General features: G+C 40.5%; 1 protein-coding gene across 1 annotated transcript in view; it reads left to right on the forward strand.

Annotated features, from left to right (window-relative positions):
- ccdc78 (coiled-coil domain containing 78) overlaps nt 1-15,504 on the forward strand; it is a 38,062-nt gene extending 22,558 nt beyond the window's left edge. Inside the window, exon 14 of the mRNA XM_085760996.1 lies at nt 15,130-15,504. Within this exon, the coding sequence (XP_085617122.1) occupies nt 15,130-15,148 (19 nt within the window). The 3' untranslated portion in view covers nt 15,149-15,504. The remainder of the gene's footprint in view (nt 1-15,129) is intronic.
- Nucleotides 15,505-15,740: the final 236 nt, after the last annotated feature.

Here is a 15,740-nt window from a genome sequence, read left to right on the forward strand (position 1 = left end):
ACCAGTCATCTCCAAAGCTTCTTATTAGCATAATGTCCCACAGGCGTGAAGTAAATACATGCTAAATCAAATGAAGAAGAGACATAAAGCACTAGTCATGGTTCAAAAACCCTAACCTGATTGTCAGACCCAACACTTATGATGATGGTGGTGATGATGATGATGAAGATTTTGCCTCCTCTAGTTGTCGTGGCCTCTGCCCTTTACCCCGCTGAGCTTCTCTTTCATGTTGTGGTATTTATAACCAAATCAAATATTCTTTTGTGCCAACACTGCCATGCATCTCCCCGAGCCACTGACTTTCGGTGTAAGTGTGTGTGTGTGTGTGTGATGGAAGTCTAGGCTCCTGTGATGGAGTTATGACAAGGCCTCAGACCGACACAAAGGCACATGTGCAGAAATCCAGCTGCTTTATTGTCCGCAGCAGGACAGAGCTTTGTTTTCTGCAGGGCATTTCAAAGCAGCCGAGTTTAAAGCGCAGAGTGACGGGTGGAGGAGGGGCGGGGTGTCCAGGGTGTGACCCAGTCAAAGAAAAATGAATACATTAGAGCCTAAACTTAGCTATGGACTTCAGAAATATGTCACAGCTTCCACGTGTGTGCAGCGAAGTTGGACACGGACAGTCAAATTTACACACTTTGTCAAAGCCATCAGTGAGTGTGTATTCATACACGTGTCCATTGAAACAATAGCACACACTCTGCGTGACCATGGTGTGACCCAAACTACAGTCTTATCCAGCCTGGATCCCATTCAGTGTTTCTATGTGGTTGTATAGATCAAACATAGCAAGACTAAACTTATTTGTTTAGTTTTACTCACTTTCATTTAGTCTCTATCATTAAAAAGTCATAGAGTAAGGGATGGAGAGGTACATTCATGTAAAAAACACATTGAATTAACACATATGAATTTGTTTTTAGTTAAACCTTGTGTGGTCTCCCTCCTTGTCACATCCACTGAGCCAGTTTGTGACAATTGCTTAATGGATGCCTTGTTATGGTCTCTAGATTATGGCTCATCCATTGATACCTGTTGCTTTAGTGGTTTTGCCATCTCCAATATTTATGTATAATAAAAACACTGGATCTATTAATCAAAGGTACAGTGAAGTTTTTTTGTAATTACAATAGATCTTCAGTTCGAGTCACAAATTCCATATCAGCTATTAGAGTGTCTGAGCCATCAGACCTGGCTGCTTCTCTTCTCCATCACCATCATTGATTGTGATGAGACACAGAGTCTGTTTGTCCTCAACTACTGAACCAGATTCCCGTCGTGCTGTGGCCTCCGCGCGGCGTTCTCACACGGCCGCCAATGAGAGTGTCCTCAAATGCCGCTGCTGTACGCATACAAGAGTTTGCACGCATGTGTTAGTGCTGTGTCTATTTATTTGGTGCGCTGTATCCTTCTACGTGTGTGGGGGAGCGTGCAAACAGAGAGGATGTAGTGGCAGTGTGGTGTTACTGGTGTTTATGGGACCTAGACATTGTGTGTAGCTTTCTCCTGCTGTTTCAGACACAGGTAGTGCCTTTCATGCGGATTAACAATGTTTACAAAGTTGTATTTGAGTGTTGCATAAGTAAGAAAAATCAAAAACAAATGATATGCTGATCTAAGTTTGAGCACGTACACAGTCAGATCCATTGATCCACCCACACGGAAAGAACCTATAGGTTTTAATAGAGGTTTGAATCCTCATGAGGATATATACGCATATATGAAACCTATATGCAGTTTATCTGTGAATATATGCTGCATATATATGCACCATACAGTAGGCTATATAGCATATATCCGTATATATGAAAACGACCAATTTTATGTATGTCACATATAGTCAAAGCTATATTAAAACCTACAGGTTCTTTCCGTGTGGGCATCCAGTGTTTGGAGTAAGACATTTACAGGTTGTATGTGAAACCTCAGTAGATATTTGAGGCTGAACAACAACCAGTGTCCTCTCAAACATCCAGGTTAGGTTGATAGTGAAAGGTTGAGATACATTTCACTAATTTGCAAAGACACTTTAAATACACAACAATAAAAACGGAACATATACATTATAAACATGCAAAAAGTACACTCAGTCAAAATGCTTCATCTATTTCAGTGATTTCTTTTCCTCCCTTGTGTTTTAGCCTCTAAGGCCACTCTGCTGCATGTGCCCAGTTAAAAACACACATCCTGACTCTGCAGTGCAACTTAAGTCCAACATGTCTGACATCTAAAGACGTGAAATCCTGCAGTAGATTCAAAAGAGTCACTGAACATCACACTTTGGGTTTAGATGGAGTGTTTGCTGTTGCAGCTTCACCCAACCTAAAACGCTCCAGCTGAAACACCAGAGCACGGCCTGATGGGAGTTGAGAAGCTGAGATGCCCTTGTTCCCAGACTGTTCAGCAGCTTCCCATGGCACCTCGGCGCTAATCCGGCTGATCTGACATCGCTGCTGTTTGTTTTCCTGCACAGTGTCATCTATCTGCTGGTAATGAGATCTAAGACCTTGACAGGATACTCTGACAATCAGCCCATGTTCAGGGTAGCAGAAAATATGCCCTTCCCGCCACGGGATTGTGCTGTGTCTTAGGTTTTTGCCTGGTTTGTGTGAGGATGGTCATGGGAAACAATGTTACAGCTGTAGTCTGGATCACATCACAATCTACTTGTTATTGTTTTAGGGTGAGAAAAAACCTTGATAGCCTTAATACCAGAGTCTAGTTCTGCCCTACAAAGGCAAAGTGCAGTAGCCTATCTGCATTCTTCTTTTTTTTTTTTGGACCAATCAAAAGTGTGGCATATTCTCAGCACTGTGAAACCAAGGCAAAGTGCAATATCTGCAAAACTGTACTCCCAACATTCTATAATTTACTCTATAACTCCATTGGAGTAAAACCAAGTCAAAGTGCCATATCTGTAGCTAATACCAAGCCAAAGTGCAGTATCTGCACCAAAACCACGGCAAAAGTGCAGTATCTGCCATAAAACGGTCAAAATTGGTCAGAAAGACTGACTGGTTGAGGAAAATCACATTTTTTAAGTTTAATTTAGTTAAACAGGACAAAAGATGATTTTGCTGCTACATTTTTAACCGTTATCTAAAATTACAGTGTGGTTGTGAGGTCCAGAAAGAACCATAGGCCCTGGTGGGATGTATTTATCGGAAAAAAGACTGATCTGGTACACTGTGGTGTTGTGTAGTGTTGCGTTGTGGTGAGCCAGTGAGAGCAGTGAGACGAACACTTTCCCACCTCCCCATGCAGGTGAAGGGGCTCCTGGTCCAGTGGCCGGCCAGAGGCTGTGAGAAGAACCAACGCTCGGAGCTCGGAAAAACCTCACGCTGATATTTACCCTTAGTAGAGCCCCCATGAGAGCCGCATGTGAAAACTGACACCTGCTCTCTCATTGCACTTTCTCAGGATCCTGGTTGTGTATGTGTTTGTTTGTATGACAGTAAATTTCTCTTTGTGCCTCTCATCTCGGTTTGTGTAGTTTGTGTTTGCGTGACTGTGTGTGTGTGTTAGTGTAAAGCCCAGTGGGAAACTGAATACAAGAGGGCCCTACACCAGATAAACACAGTCAGAGAGGGCTGATAGCAAACGCAGCTGGAAACGCGCAGAGACACCCTGAGAATGCTCTCAAATGCTTTTCTAAACATGTAATAGATCACTTAGCTGCAGTGTCACAATACTCTGATACGGCCCCCGTGTGCCTAAGTCCTCTCCATCGGGATCTCACATAAATTTTGCGTGAAGATGTGTCCTATGTGATGTTATGTAGAGAATGACCCCGCAAGTCAGAACCATACAAATCACAAGAGATTTGTTTGTGGCAGTTGGGGTTAAGTCTCAGTTTACACATGTTCTGCAGTAACCTCACACATTTACAACAGCCCACACATTTTTCTGCTTCTTGTACAGCTCTCTCTCTCTCTCTTTCTCTCCCTCTTCTTTTGGTTTATAATACTTGCTTTCTGTAATCCATCACTGTCATTGGTGTTTGTGGTTCTTTAAAGCACTTTCTGACAAATTAATTTTTTTATAAATGCTTTGAGGATGTTCATTTAAATCATTTTTATGGCTCTACACTTGAGGAATCCACTTTTTTTTGTTGTTGCATTCAACAGCTCCAAATATAACCTAATTATAGTGCCTGGGGTCAGAGGTCACAGCTGGGTGCCCTAGGGATGGTTCATTAGCAAAAACGGAGGGAAGAGGCTGCAGGTGTTTAAAATGGACCTCTCCATCTATTGTGCCAAAGTTCTTTATTATGTCTGAAGTTTCGAAGTCTGTCTTTTTTCTGCTTTTTTTTGCCTTATTGAGTTTACTTGTTTGCCCCTTCAGACATATTATTTAGGCATTATGTTGAGTAGATACTGTGACATTTAGCGCAAAAACATTGAAGGATTATCAAAACCTTTTGGGTTTGATTTTTAAGTCTCTCAAATTGCAGGATTGTTCTTGAACCAGATCAGTCACTTCATAAGCTTGTAAATCTTATTAAGTGAGTGTTTGAGTTACTTTATTTAGTAATCAATGGCGACTTAGACACTTTTGTTTAAATAAAAATCTTACATGGAAATATTTGACTATGTAGTAAAACCAGGTTAGGAATTTGAACCTCAGAGTAAAGTACATCAACTCCACCTCAGTTAACTCTTGCAGCTAAATAATTACAATGCAGCAGTTGTAATAATCAATTAATGTAATGCACAAAAGACACAATGAGTACTTTTCTTATCATATTTTTACTTATGTAAGGGTTTTTAGTATTTTTTTTCTTAAAAGATTTGAGCACTTCTTCTACAAACATTTGTGTATTTGGGGCCACTGCTCTGATTCAACACTGTTTAATAACCATGTTTAGTAAAGCATCCTGAAGTGCTGATAGCATGTATCAAACACTACAATCTTTCTGCCAACTAAACTTTATTTATTTTTTCTCTGAGTTCATGTCAAATTTCATTTCTACTGTTTATGAACCACACAGCTCTTCTGTATTGTTTCCCTCTCACAGTGCAGCCCGATCATTACTGTGTTCCTATCTGGATGGAGCAGTTAGATCCAATCTCTTATCTCAGTGTGAGAAGATAATGATGGTGTCATTGAACTGAGGCCGACTTTACACAGGGACCGTGTCAACAGCGCAGCCAACCTTGATGTCCTCTGCACTGATTCACACATTCCTCAATGTTCAAACACACACAAGGGAATAGTTTAGCTCAATGGTAAACAGGCTGCTCTCTTTTTAAGTGGTTCTTCACACAACGTTGCCACTGCTAACTCAGAAGATTTGACTTTTTTACTGTCAGTGCTTGATTGCGAGCTGCAGACAAGGATGAATAAGCCAAATGAAAACACCATCGAAGTGGCCACAGAATGCACAGGAAGTTTCCTGTGGTACGTGAGGTTTAAGGGTAAATTTAGACTACAAAGCATCTGCAGTCACCACAGATTTTGATTGTAGCCAGATTGAAGCCGGCATGTGTTGTGCTCCTTTATAAACGCTACATTCCCTCATTAGAGTGTGGTAATATGTGCAAGAGTCGGTCTGTAAATGGTTTGGTCTGTCTTGGTTTTTGGAGGGAAACACACTTTAGTCGTTTCCTTTCAGAAGGCAGCATCTCCAGCTCCTTTCACTCCAACGTTTATGACGCTCATTAGCTGCAATTAGCTGCATCTCCCCATCTCACTATTTGTAATCCAGATGAGAGAGCCACTATCAGCTGGCCAGCGGTGCTATAGTGCCGCCTCGGGCCTGGTGGGTTTGATAGACAGTGTTGTTGGAGCCCAGCTGGGGGTCAGACAGAGGTTCTCCGCTGTCTGTCTTGGTTGCTGCTCCCCCGACCCCCACACTGCCTCTAATTGGCTGAATCAATTTGGAGGGAAACTTAACAAGAAGCAGGATCCCTCCAAAATTGACAATAGGTATAGTGTTTTACATATGTCCACAGGAAAGACAGATGTTGTGGCTCTCGACCACATCCACATTTGAATACCCTTATTTGGATACAATGGGGGAGAATACAAAGGGACTATATTTTGGCGGTCTTGGCCGAAGCATAAATTTGGCGGTCAAGATGGGCCCGTGTTCTTAAAGTTGCTGTGATGGAATTTATACTTAGAAACTTCTGACATGCTTTAAAGCCTTGGCTGGTATTTACCCAATCTCCACATCTGCACCAGTTGACTCAACGAGTTACAGAGAAAACAAAGATGGACTCCTGTCAAACATACGAACATCCAAGTAATTCAGATTGTCTTAGAAATAACAGACAAGCAATAAGCCATTGAGGGAATAATTTGACATTTTGGATTTGAAAAATGATTATATTTTGCAGAGTAAAATAACTCTTCAGCAAGCAATAAAAACACGGAGAAACCAGTAGCACGTTAACATGTTGCATCTTACTTATTTAATCCATCAAAAAAAAAAAGAGTATAACGCTGAGCCTCAGCTTTCTTCATGTGGAGACCAGCTGCGGCCTCCAGGTGACCGATGGCAACATTCTCATCTAACCCTCAGTGTAAAAGCCAATAAATGCATTTATGCAGATGTTGAACTGTTCCTTTAATACGTGCTCACAGGGCAGGTATGTCACTCTTTAATTACTGACAAAAAAATGAATGAACTGCATGGCCACAGATATTTTCATTCCATCAAAAATACTTATTTTACAATATCTTCATTTGAAATCCTATGTAACTCAAAGCTCTCTTGCTATTTCTCACTTTCTTTAAAAATCACCATCCACCACATTTTAGGAGATACACCCCATGAACTCACTGTTGGAAACTGCTACAAAGAAAAAAACAAAAAGAATGGATGCTCAGTTTTTTTTTTCTTTTGCTGCCTGACTGCACTCTTCCTCCTCCTCCTCCTCCTCCTCCTCCTCCTCCTCCTCCTCCTCCTTCCCTGCACTGCGTCCTGCTCAGTGAATTGAGTTTGGTCAGCCCAGGTCATCCTTAGCTGTGTAGAATATAATTAGCCTGCCTACACACATACACATTCACACTCATACAGACTTTAAACTTTAAACCCCCCTTTTTACAATGGCCCGCTCACACAATAGACACATGCCAATACTCTGACCCTGTCGGCTATCTCCTCATGCACTAAAAGCCCCTGTTCATCCTTGAAGCCCCCTCCTTCCCGCTCACTCAGCAGAATAATGAGACTGATGAGATTACACATTTACATCTCACATTTCACATCATATCTAAGAAATTATAAGGATTTTAACAGGTGCTGAATCTCAGCTGTTACAGTGGAGAGCTGAAATCTGGCCCATGGTCAGAATCACTCTCAACATTGCCAGCATGTATTAAGTTTCAGGTGATGAAGTTAATCACATGTTACAGTTTCAAAGCTGGATGCTGGGAAGTTTGTAACCAAAGATGGAGCTGAGCTTTACCTTCATAAACCATTGAAACTAATGATCTAAAGTCAGAGTGATTCACTTTTCCAGGAACAATCAGAAAGGAGTGTAATTTGTCCCGTGCAATGTACAGTATGTCTCCTATATTATTATCCCATACATACTGTACAACCTCTGGAAAGAGGAATGTAAAAAAAACAAATAGCAAAACGAGTAGGCTGTTTTTACATATAAAGTGTTAAAGCAGAAGTAAGCGATCCGGTCGTTTTGGCTAACTTCCTGTAAGCCGATGGAGTTAGCAGTCCCCGCCCTCGTCCCTATGTCACCACATTCACGCGCATCCCTTGGCTGCACACACAGAGAGGACCGCCCCTTTATGCCGTTCTCTCTCCTCATTGGATAAAGGTTGTAGGATACAAGGAAAGTTTTCTCCTCGGCTTACAGCAGAGCAGAGTGACTGACAGACCCGTGTTTCAGACCAAACACTCTATATAAGTGATTGCCGTCGGAAGATATAACTATTTAAGACTTAGATTAACACAAAAATTCCGCTTACTTCTGCTTTAACAAATTTCGGAACAGGTTGTATATGACATCAACATATTGTACTCTAACAGGCTTTGAAATGGATATATATATTACCGTATGTAACATAGGTCTATGATATAAGCATCAATCAATCAATCAATCAATCAATCAATCAATCAATCAATCAATCAATCAATCAATCAATCAATCAATCAATCAATCAATCAATCAATCAATCAATCAATCAATCAATCAATCAATATCTTTTATTTAACCAGGTAAAAAAAAAAATTGAGATTTAAAACCTCTTTTCCAAGAGTGACCTGGCCAAGACGGCAGCACAAAAGCAGAATGGTTACACCAAACACACAAGACACAAATAAAATACAATCACACATTACAGGAGAACAAGAGTGGGATTATATGATTACACAATGCAATCACAAGATCCAATTGTGTTAATTTCCCTGTCTTTTATAATTGACTTGAATTCCCCCAGAGTAACAAGATGTGTCAATTTCAAGTCCTTCTGCACATCGTTCCAGGTAGACGGGGCAGAAAATTTAAAATCTTTTTTGCCCAGTTCAGTTCTGACTGTCGGGAAAAAATATGTAGGCAAAAGTCCAAGAATAGATTTATAAATAAAAGTCAGCCAGTGAGAGAGTCTACGGACACACAAAGATGGACAATGTGCGACGGAATATAAGGAACAGTGATGTACACGATAGCTGCAACCAGTAATAAAACGCAAAGAAATTGGATATTGTATACCACTGTATCCAATTTCTTTAAAAACTGATCAGGAGCATTCCTAAAAAGCAGGTCTCCGTAGTCCAATAAGGGTAGAAAAGCACACACAAACTTACATAACTGCATAGACCACAGGCATATGAATTTGCTCTAATTGGTTCCTTTTTTATTTTTACATGTGTGCTTTATGTGTTTACGTATATGTCATGTATAGAAAATCAATACATGCACATACATAAAAGTTTGTGTATGGGTGTAGAAAAACCTCAACTTGCAATAGTTTTCTCTTGCAAATGTTGCTAAGTGATGAAATGTTCCAGCTTGGCCATAATGTAAACAGTAAACATGTGATGAGATGATATGAGGATAAAATTCACAGGATTAAAGCAGCACCAATGTAATAGACTGCAAGTATAATATGTGATTTTAAGGATCGCTCTTCCAGCCTTAGCAGTAATCCAAGCGTCTTTACATTTAAGCCCCCAGATGACAATTAAACTCTCTGAATAGAGACTCAGTGGGACCATAATTGCACACCAAATTTGAGTCCCAATCATCTTTTATCTCCCACCATCTTTCAGCAACTCAATTCAGATTCTTTGGTGACCTCCAGCTCGTCCCTGAGCCCCTTTTGATCTAACTTTTTAAAATGCCGTTGCACGCGAGGCCCTTTGCTCTCTCAGCACCTGCAGTGTCCTCCAGCCCATCAGTGGGACCTGTCTTTTCACAATGTATACATCTGTTGCAAATGAGGTAGCCTTTGTTGGGGGGAGAAAAAACCCTTGAGGGGACCGCCAAAATTTGGTGTCTCCCTGGCTCCATCTTTGAGTAAACCCCCAACCCCCCAGCCTCTCTGACACAGGCACACACACACACACACACACACACACACACACACACACACACACATAGACACACACACACACACACACACACACACACACACACACACATAGACACACCTCTTACTTCAGGGGTATCATATCACCTATCCCTTAGGGTATGGTATTGTGCAAGGCTGGATGTTCTCATGATAACAGGTGTATTTGAATGTACACAACAGGTGGCTGTTTGTTGGCTTTAGCATTAGTTTTATTAATGAAGTGATGCTAAAATGTTTTAAATAAGCCTGTCCAGAGGAATTCATTATTAATCATTTTGTTTTAAACTACATTTTTGTGGCTTCGTTGTGGAAGTGAGTATTAGCTCTTGTTTCCACACTTTGAGGAATTCTGAAAAGCAAAGCAGATACAATAAATATTTATCATACAGCTTCGTGAGGTTGTTTAGTTTTGATTTGCTTCATCTGACCCAAGAGTGATGAACAGAGGAAGCTGAAGGAGAGAGCAGACAAAACCGAGTCTGTCTCGCACTGAGTGACTCTTCAATGGAGGTTGTTTCTGCCTGCAGTGAACTGTGTCGTCCTGCAGACGAGTGAGAGACCAAAGTAAAAGGGAACTTGCTGAATAACTAGAGCATGGAGTATAGACCTGCACTGCCAACACACTCATGCATACACACATATGCATGAGCGCGTATACTTTACCCCTTTACGCTGCATACTTGTATGCACACACACACATTTATACACAGTCCAAGCTCAAGGATTTTGGGCCTATCTGCACATGTATGCAGGCTAATCAGGGCCTCTTCACAGACAGAAAGCAAGGGGTCAGTCAGGGTGAGATGTTTGTGATGGAAATTTGGACGGCAGGCGTAGGAAAACAAAGCTAGAGACAAGACGCCCCAGAGACGACATACTTTACACATGAGATAACACACATTGGGGAATTACAAAAAAAACCTGAAAATAGGATAACAAAGCCTTTCTCATTCATATTCCTGATTAAAAGCTCAATGGCGGACACTTTCACGAAATTATAAGAGAATAGTTGGATTTAGAAAATATTTTGTCTGTAGATTTAATTCTGAGAGCTGGTGCAAAAAAAAACAAAACAAATAGCTTTAGTGGAATCTGAGCAGACAAATGCACAAGGTTAAGGATTAAACTCATCCTCATTCTGGTGTGTGTTGCACAGCAGAGTGCATGATTAACTTAAAATACTTTTTTTAAAGAACAGAATAGTCTCCTCTCCTCCAAGTTGCCTCAAATAATAACTGTTTCTCTATTTCACCATGAAGCAAGACAGGCGAACAGTGATTGCAAACGGTCCAGTGGTGAAGGTGTCATTGACCACTGGAGCCCAGCACCTGTAGCTTTAACCGGGTATGTAGCACATAGACCAGGGGCATCCGATGGAACCGCCGCGCCTCACTGAGAAATCACACAAAGATGGGATTTAATGGCCCTTCGATTGAGCGGTTCTGAAAAGCCAACCTCTGACCCCCAGCCTTGACCCCTGGCAACCCCGCCCATCCTCCAGGGTCCAGTGCTTGTCATTGGTCATTTGTCAAACTCCTCACACTGATCTGATTACCGTCCAATTTAGGATCTGCCGACTACACACTTCTAGGATCAAGACAAGCTGCTTTCAGCAACTTTACATGACAACAAATAGCTGGATTGTTGTGGGAAGAGTAAAGGGACGAGAATTTGTTCTATGCAGGCCACAGACACGGACAAAGCTTTAGATAGATGGCAACCTCGGTATTTACTAATGAAGAACTGATGCAAATGGGATTTGTGTTTAAACTTTTCAAGAAAACACAGTCGCATTTCTTACTAAACAAAGAGGATGATATGAAACAGAAGGGAGAATAACTCATCACATGAATCATCCAAACTAAACATGACTCACACTGATGCATCCAAAACTAACGGTTAACAGTCTCCAGACACAGGAGTCCACTGTGTTCATCATTTAAATATGTTAGTAGCCTATATTTGTCTTAGTGCAAAGCAGCAAAGTTCTTACTTTGATAAACACAGACCTAATTTCAGTGGCATTTTATTTGAGAATGAAACTTTAAATGTAAAACATATTCAGTATTTGATGATCAGAGATGTCCATGCTGGATAACACATCATGTCCTCATCATGGCCTGGTTAAATTTAGCTTTTGATGTGTTGAACAATGATCCTTGAGTAGATCAGACTTGTTCTCAGTATTGTAGGCTACAGTTTGTCATTCCACACTGGAAAAACTCAAAATCTTTCCAAGAATATTTGTCTTATTTCTTGTAAAAAATGAATTTCTAGTCAAAACTAATCTCTTTTCACTTAGAATAAGACTCATCACCTAAAAATTAACTTGTTTTTAGATCATTTTCATTTGTTTCAAACTAATTTTCACTTGAAATAAGTGGAAAAATCTGCCAGTGAAAGCAGGTTTTTTTGTGCTTGTAATAAGAAAGAAAAACTTGCCCCACTATCAGAATGTTCTACTTATTTCAAGTGAAAGAAGTAAAAAGTGCTAAAAACAAGCCACTTTTTAAATGTGATGAGTCTTATTTTAAGTATAATGAGATCTGTTTTGACTAGAAATAAGACAAATATTCTTGGTAAGATTTTGAGTTTTTTGCAGTGCATTCACAAAAGAGTCACTGAAAAGGGAAAAAAGCTTGTATAGCCAGCAGGCTAGCTTGCTAACTGTGAGTGTATTATTTTAAAAGGATAAAAATTGCCACAAAAAAACAATGTTAATAGTGCAAAATAAACAAACTCTTCTTTTGCAGGCCTGTACTAACTAGCACAATACTTTTATATAAATGTGTGTGTGTGTGTGTGTGTGTGTGTGTGCGTGTGCGTGCGTGCGTGTGTATCAGCATTCATATTGTGACTGCTCTGAAAACCCTTCTGCAATGGACTCAGTCAGTCAGATATAACAAACGCCTTATCCTGTTCAGCCTTAGAGGATACACATGCACACACACACACACACACAACCCCCAAAACAATCCTCTGTCTGGCCATTGCACGCACACACACACACACACACACACACACACACACACACACACACACACACACACACACACACACACACACACAAAATTAGCCCATAGCTCATTATGTCTGCTTTAGCTCCTTTAGATTGTGCCGGGGTGGGTGGGTGTGTCTGGGGTTTAGGGCAGGGTGGGGTTTAGTGACCCCAGAGAGAATGACCTGAGGGGACATTTGGGGACTATAGGGAGTAGCAGTGAGGGCAGGGGGATGGGGGCATGGACATCCAGGGGGGGAAAGTAACTTCTTGGTTCCCCTGCTGGTTGAGTCCTCTCCTGTGAGGATCCCCATTGATTTTGTAATTGAAAAACACACTGATTAGCCATCAGTGGTGAAATGCATCAGCTTAACCAGAACAATTGCTTTTGAATTGATAATGTGATGAGCTGCGTTTAAAACAAAGTTCATTACAATTATAAAAAAATAAATAAAAACTCAATCTGGTCTTTTGCGGGCAATTAATAACAATCAGTAAACAAATATTGTTTCCATCTGGAGTTAGCTGCCACTTACATTAATGTTTAACCTAATTTTATATATGTTGATTCAATGGTGAGGGAGGGAAAGATGAGTTTCCCTCCGCATCCCTGAAGTAGTCAGCTGCAGGAGTTTTGATTTCCCTCCAAAAACTCTATTGTAAAACTTCTCCCCCTCCACTTATACAAACTCAGCAGCCGCCTCCACCCCCAGCCGTCACACATCAATCCACGGCGGTGTGTGTTTTGGGAATTGGGGGGTGTCTCAGCCAGAGTGCTGTTAACCCCCCAGGGTGTAAAGATTTTTGGACTAACACTGCAAGTTTCAAAAACAAACTCTTTGATTTTGGTTTACTCAAGCTTCCTCAGGTCTCCAGCCAACAGACGTCAAGAGACACTGAAGATAATGTTTCATTAGCAGTTCGTTTGAAGAAAAAAAAACATACCTACTGACTATAAAACAGCGAAATGCACAGCTTTGTGGTTTTAGTTTTTGCTGCTCACAGAATCTCCTCAAACCCTGCGATCTTTGGCATTTGATTTTGTTTACATGCATTTAACAATGTACATTTTGTTAGCTTCCTGTTTGTGTGTATGTGCCTGTATTTTCTGAATAATTGACAAGGATGCATCCTTTAGGAGGTAAGATGAGTCACTCCACCCCCTCCTTTTTTGTCAGGAAGCTTAATCATGGCTGCAGAGGTGTCTAATGACCTTTGACCCCCCTGGATATCTCTGGCCTTTCTCTTACTTGCCTTAAGGAAAGCATCAGGATATCCCTCATTTAACTCTTAACCTAGAAGTCCCCTTTGGCAACCAGTGGCTCTGAGATAAAGCATGTGCAAATAAAAGTACAATTATACACAGTCAGTAGTTCACTATAAATGATTACCAAACAACTGCAACCACAACTGACTGGATGAAAATAAACAGATCTGCTGAATAGTCAGATGTAGAGAGTGCAGAGGAAACTGCAGAATCAGCTTCCATTCACAGTTAGTGCAGATCAAACATTATCTTTATCCCAGTGATTCATTGTACAGTCAGTGGATATCTAAAGGACAATTCACAATGGCCACTCAGTTAGAGAAGTGAAAAAAAAAGAACCTGACTCATTGCACATTCTATTGTGTAATAACCAGAAGTATGTTCCTTATAATCCCTCACATTCAATAGTTTTCTCATTGTGAAATTGTAAACTTGGTTATTTTGGCCAAATGTAAAATGCCTTTTTTTTCTCATTTAACATGAATGCAGACTACGTACAGTAACACAAATAGCCCAATTACCCATAACAATTAATGTAGCCAACTTCCTCTTGCTCAAATATTTTCTACCACTTTTCACAACAGTCAGAAGTGTTTGGTTCAGACATGTTAACATCAGAACAAAAAGGAAAAGGAGTTTAGATTCATTGTTTTTGAGCAGTTTTGCTGTGATAGTAGCCTACACTGGTTTCTGGCAAGGAAATAAAGAAGCAGCAATTATTTACAGTCATTGGTAATTAGAAAATTAACACTACTGCTTAGTGGAATGAGAGTCTACATTTAATCATTGAAAAGATGTAGAAGATCAGTGCAAATAGAGCAGCTTTCACTGATGGATGGGTTTGTTTGTGCCTCTGTTTGTTCTGAGACAAGGGTAGATTATAGCTGTGACAAAGTGCATTTGTTTCCTTTGGTGATGGTAATTACCCCGTGTGTAAGGTAGACATACATATTTTGTGTATAAAAGAGTATTGTAAGCATTTGTAAACATTTTAACTAATATAATCCCACTGATAATTTACTCGTCCTTTATCCCCTTCATCTTCTTTCTGTTAAAACAGTGGAATCTTTTCTTCTTCTTCTTTTTCTTTCTTTCTTTTCTTTTTTTTTTTTTTTTTTTTTACTTTTTTGTACATGTTGCATTCAAAGACACTTGAACAAACTGCAATAGCCTAAGTCCATGAGCCTTTTCCCTTCTCCAAATGAGCAAACCCACCAAACAAAGCGCCACCATTGTGGATAAATACTGCTTTTGTTTTACCCATTTGAACCTGAGGTTTCCCTTAACGCTGAGGAGAGTGTGTTCGCCCTTTTTCTCTTTTCAGGGACGTTGGCGCTGAATAGTGGAGCCCACTGCCAAATGGGAAAACGACTACACAGGCAGAAAGAAAGACCAGAATCAATCAGGAAGTGGCAGCTTTTCAGCTGTGCCAGAGGAGCCGGGCAACTTCCTGGTCTTGTTGCCAAGGTGACTGGAAACTCAGCCAGCTGGTGCAGTGGGCAGCAGTTGGGTTTGATGGGGGGCTGGCGGAGGATGGCGGTTGGGATATTGGACACGAGGAGTGGGTGGAGATGCTGGTGAGAGAGGGAGAGTTTTAAATGTAAGCAAGGAGTTCTTTAAACAGCGTCCAAATGAACCATCACAATGCGGATTGTATGTTTCTGTTCTGCCTCCAAGTCTTTCAAACAATTACATAAATACACCCGCTTCTGGTTTTCTTCAGGAAACAGTCTATTTTTTCTTTTCAGAAATAATCATATAAATAGACCTAAATAAAAAATAGACTCTGACACATAAGCTTTATTCATATGCACAATGAAAAATCTCCACTGAGATGTCAGTAATGGATTTGGATAAGTCAAACTCATATGATGTCTCCATATAGATCATGAATTTTTTGATTAATTTTATTTCTAGTATTGAGCCGTCCTTTTT

Source organism: Trachurus japonicus, chromosome 19 (assembly GCF_045865225.1).
Source record: "Trachurus japonicus isolate A0001 chromosome 19, Traja_1.0".
NCBI classification, from domain to species: Eukaryota; Metazoa; Chordata; class Actinopteri; order Carangiformes; family Carangidae; genus Trachurus; species Trachurus japonicus.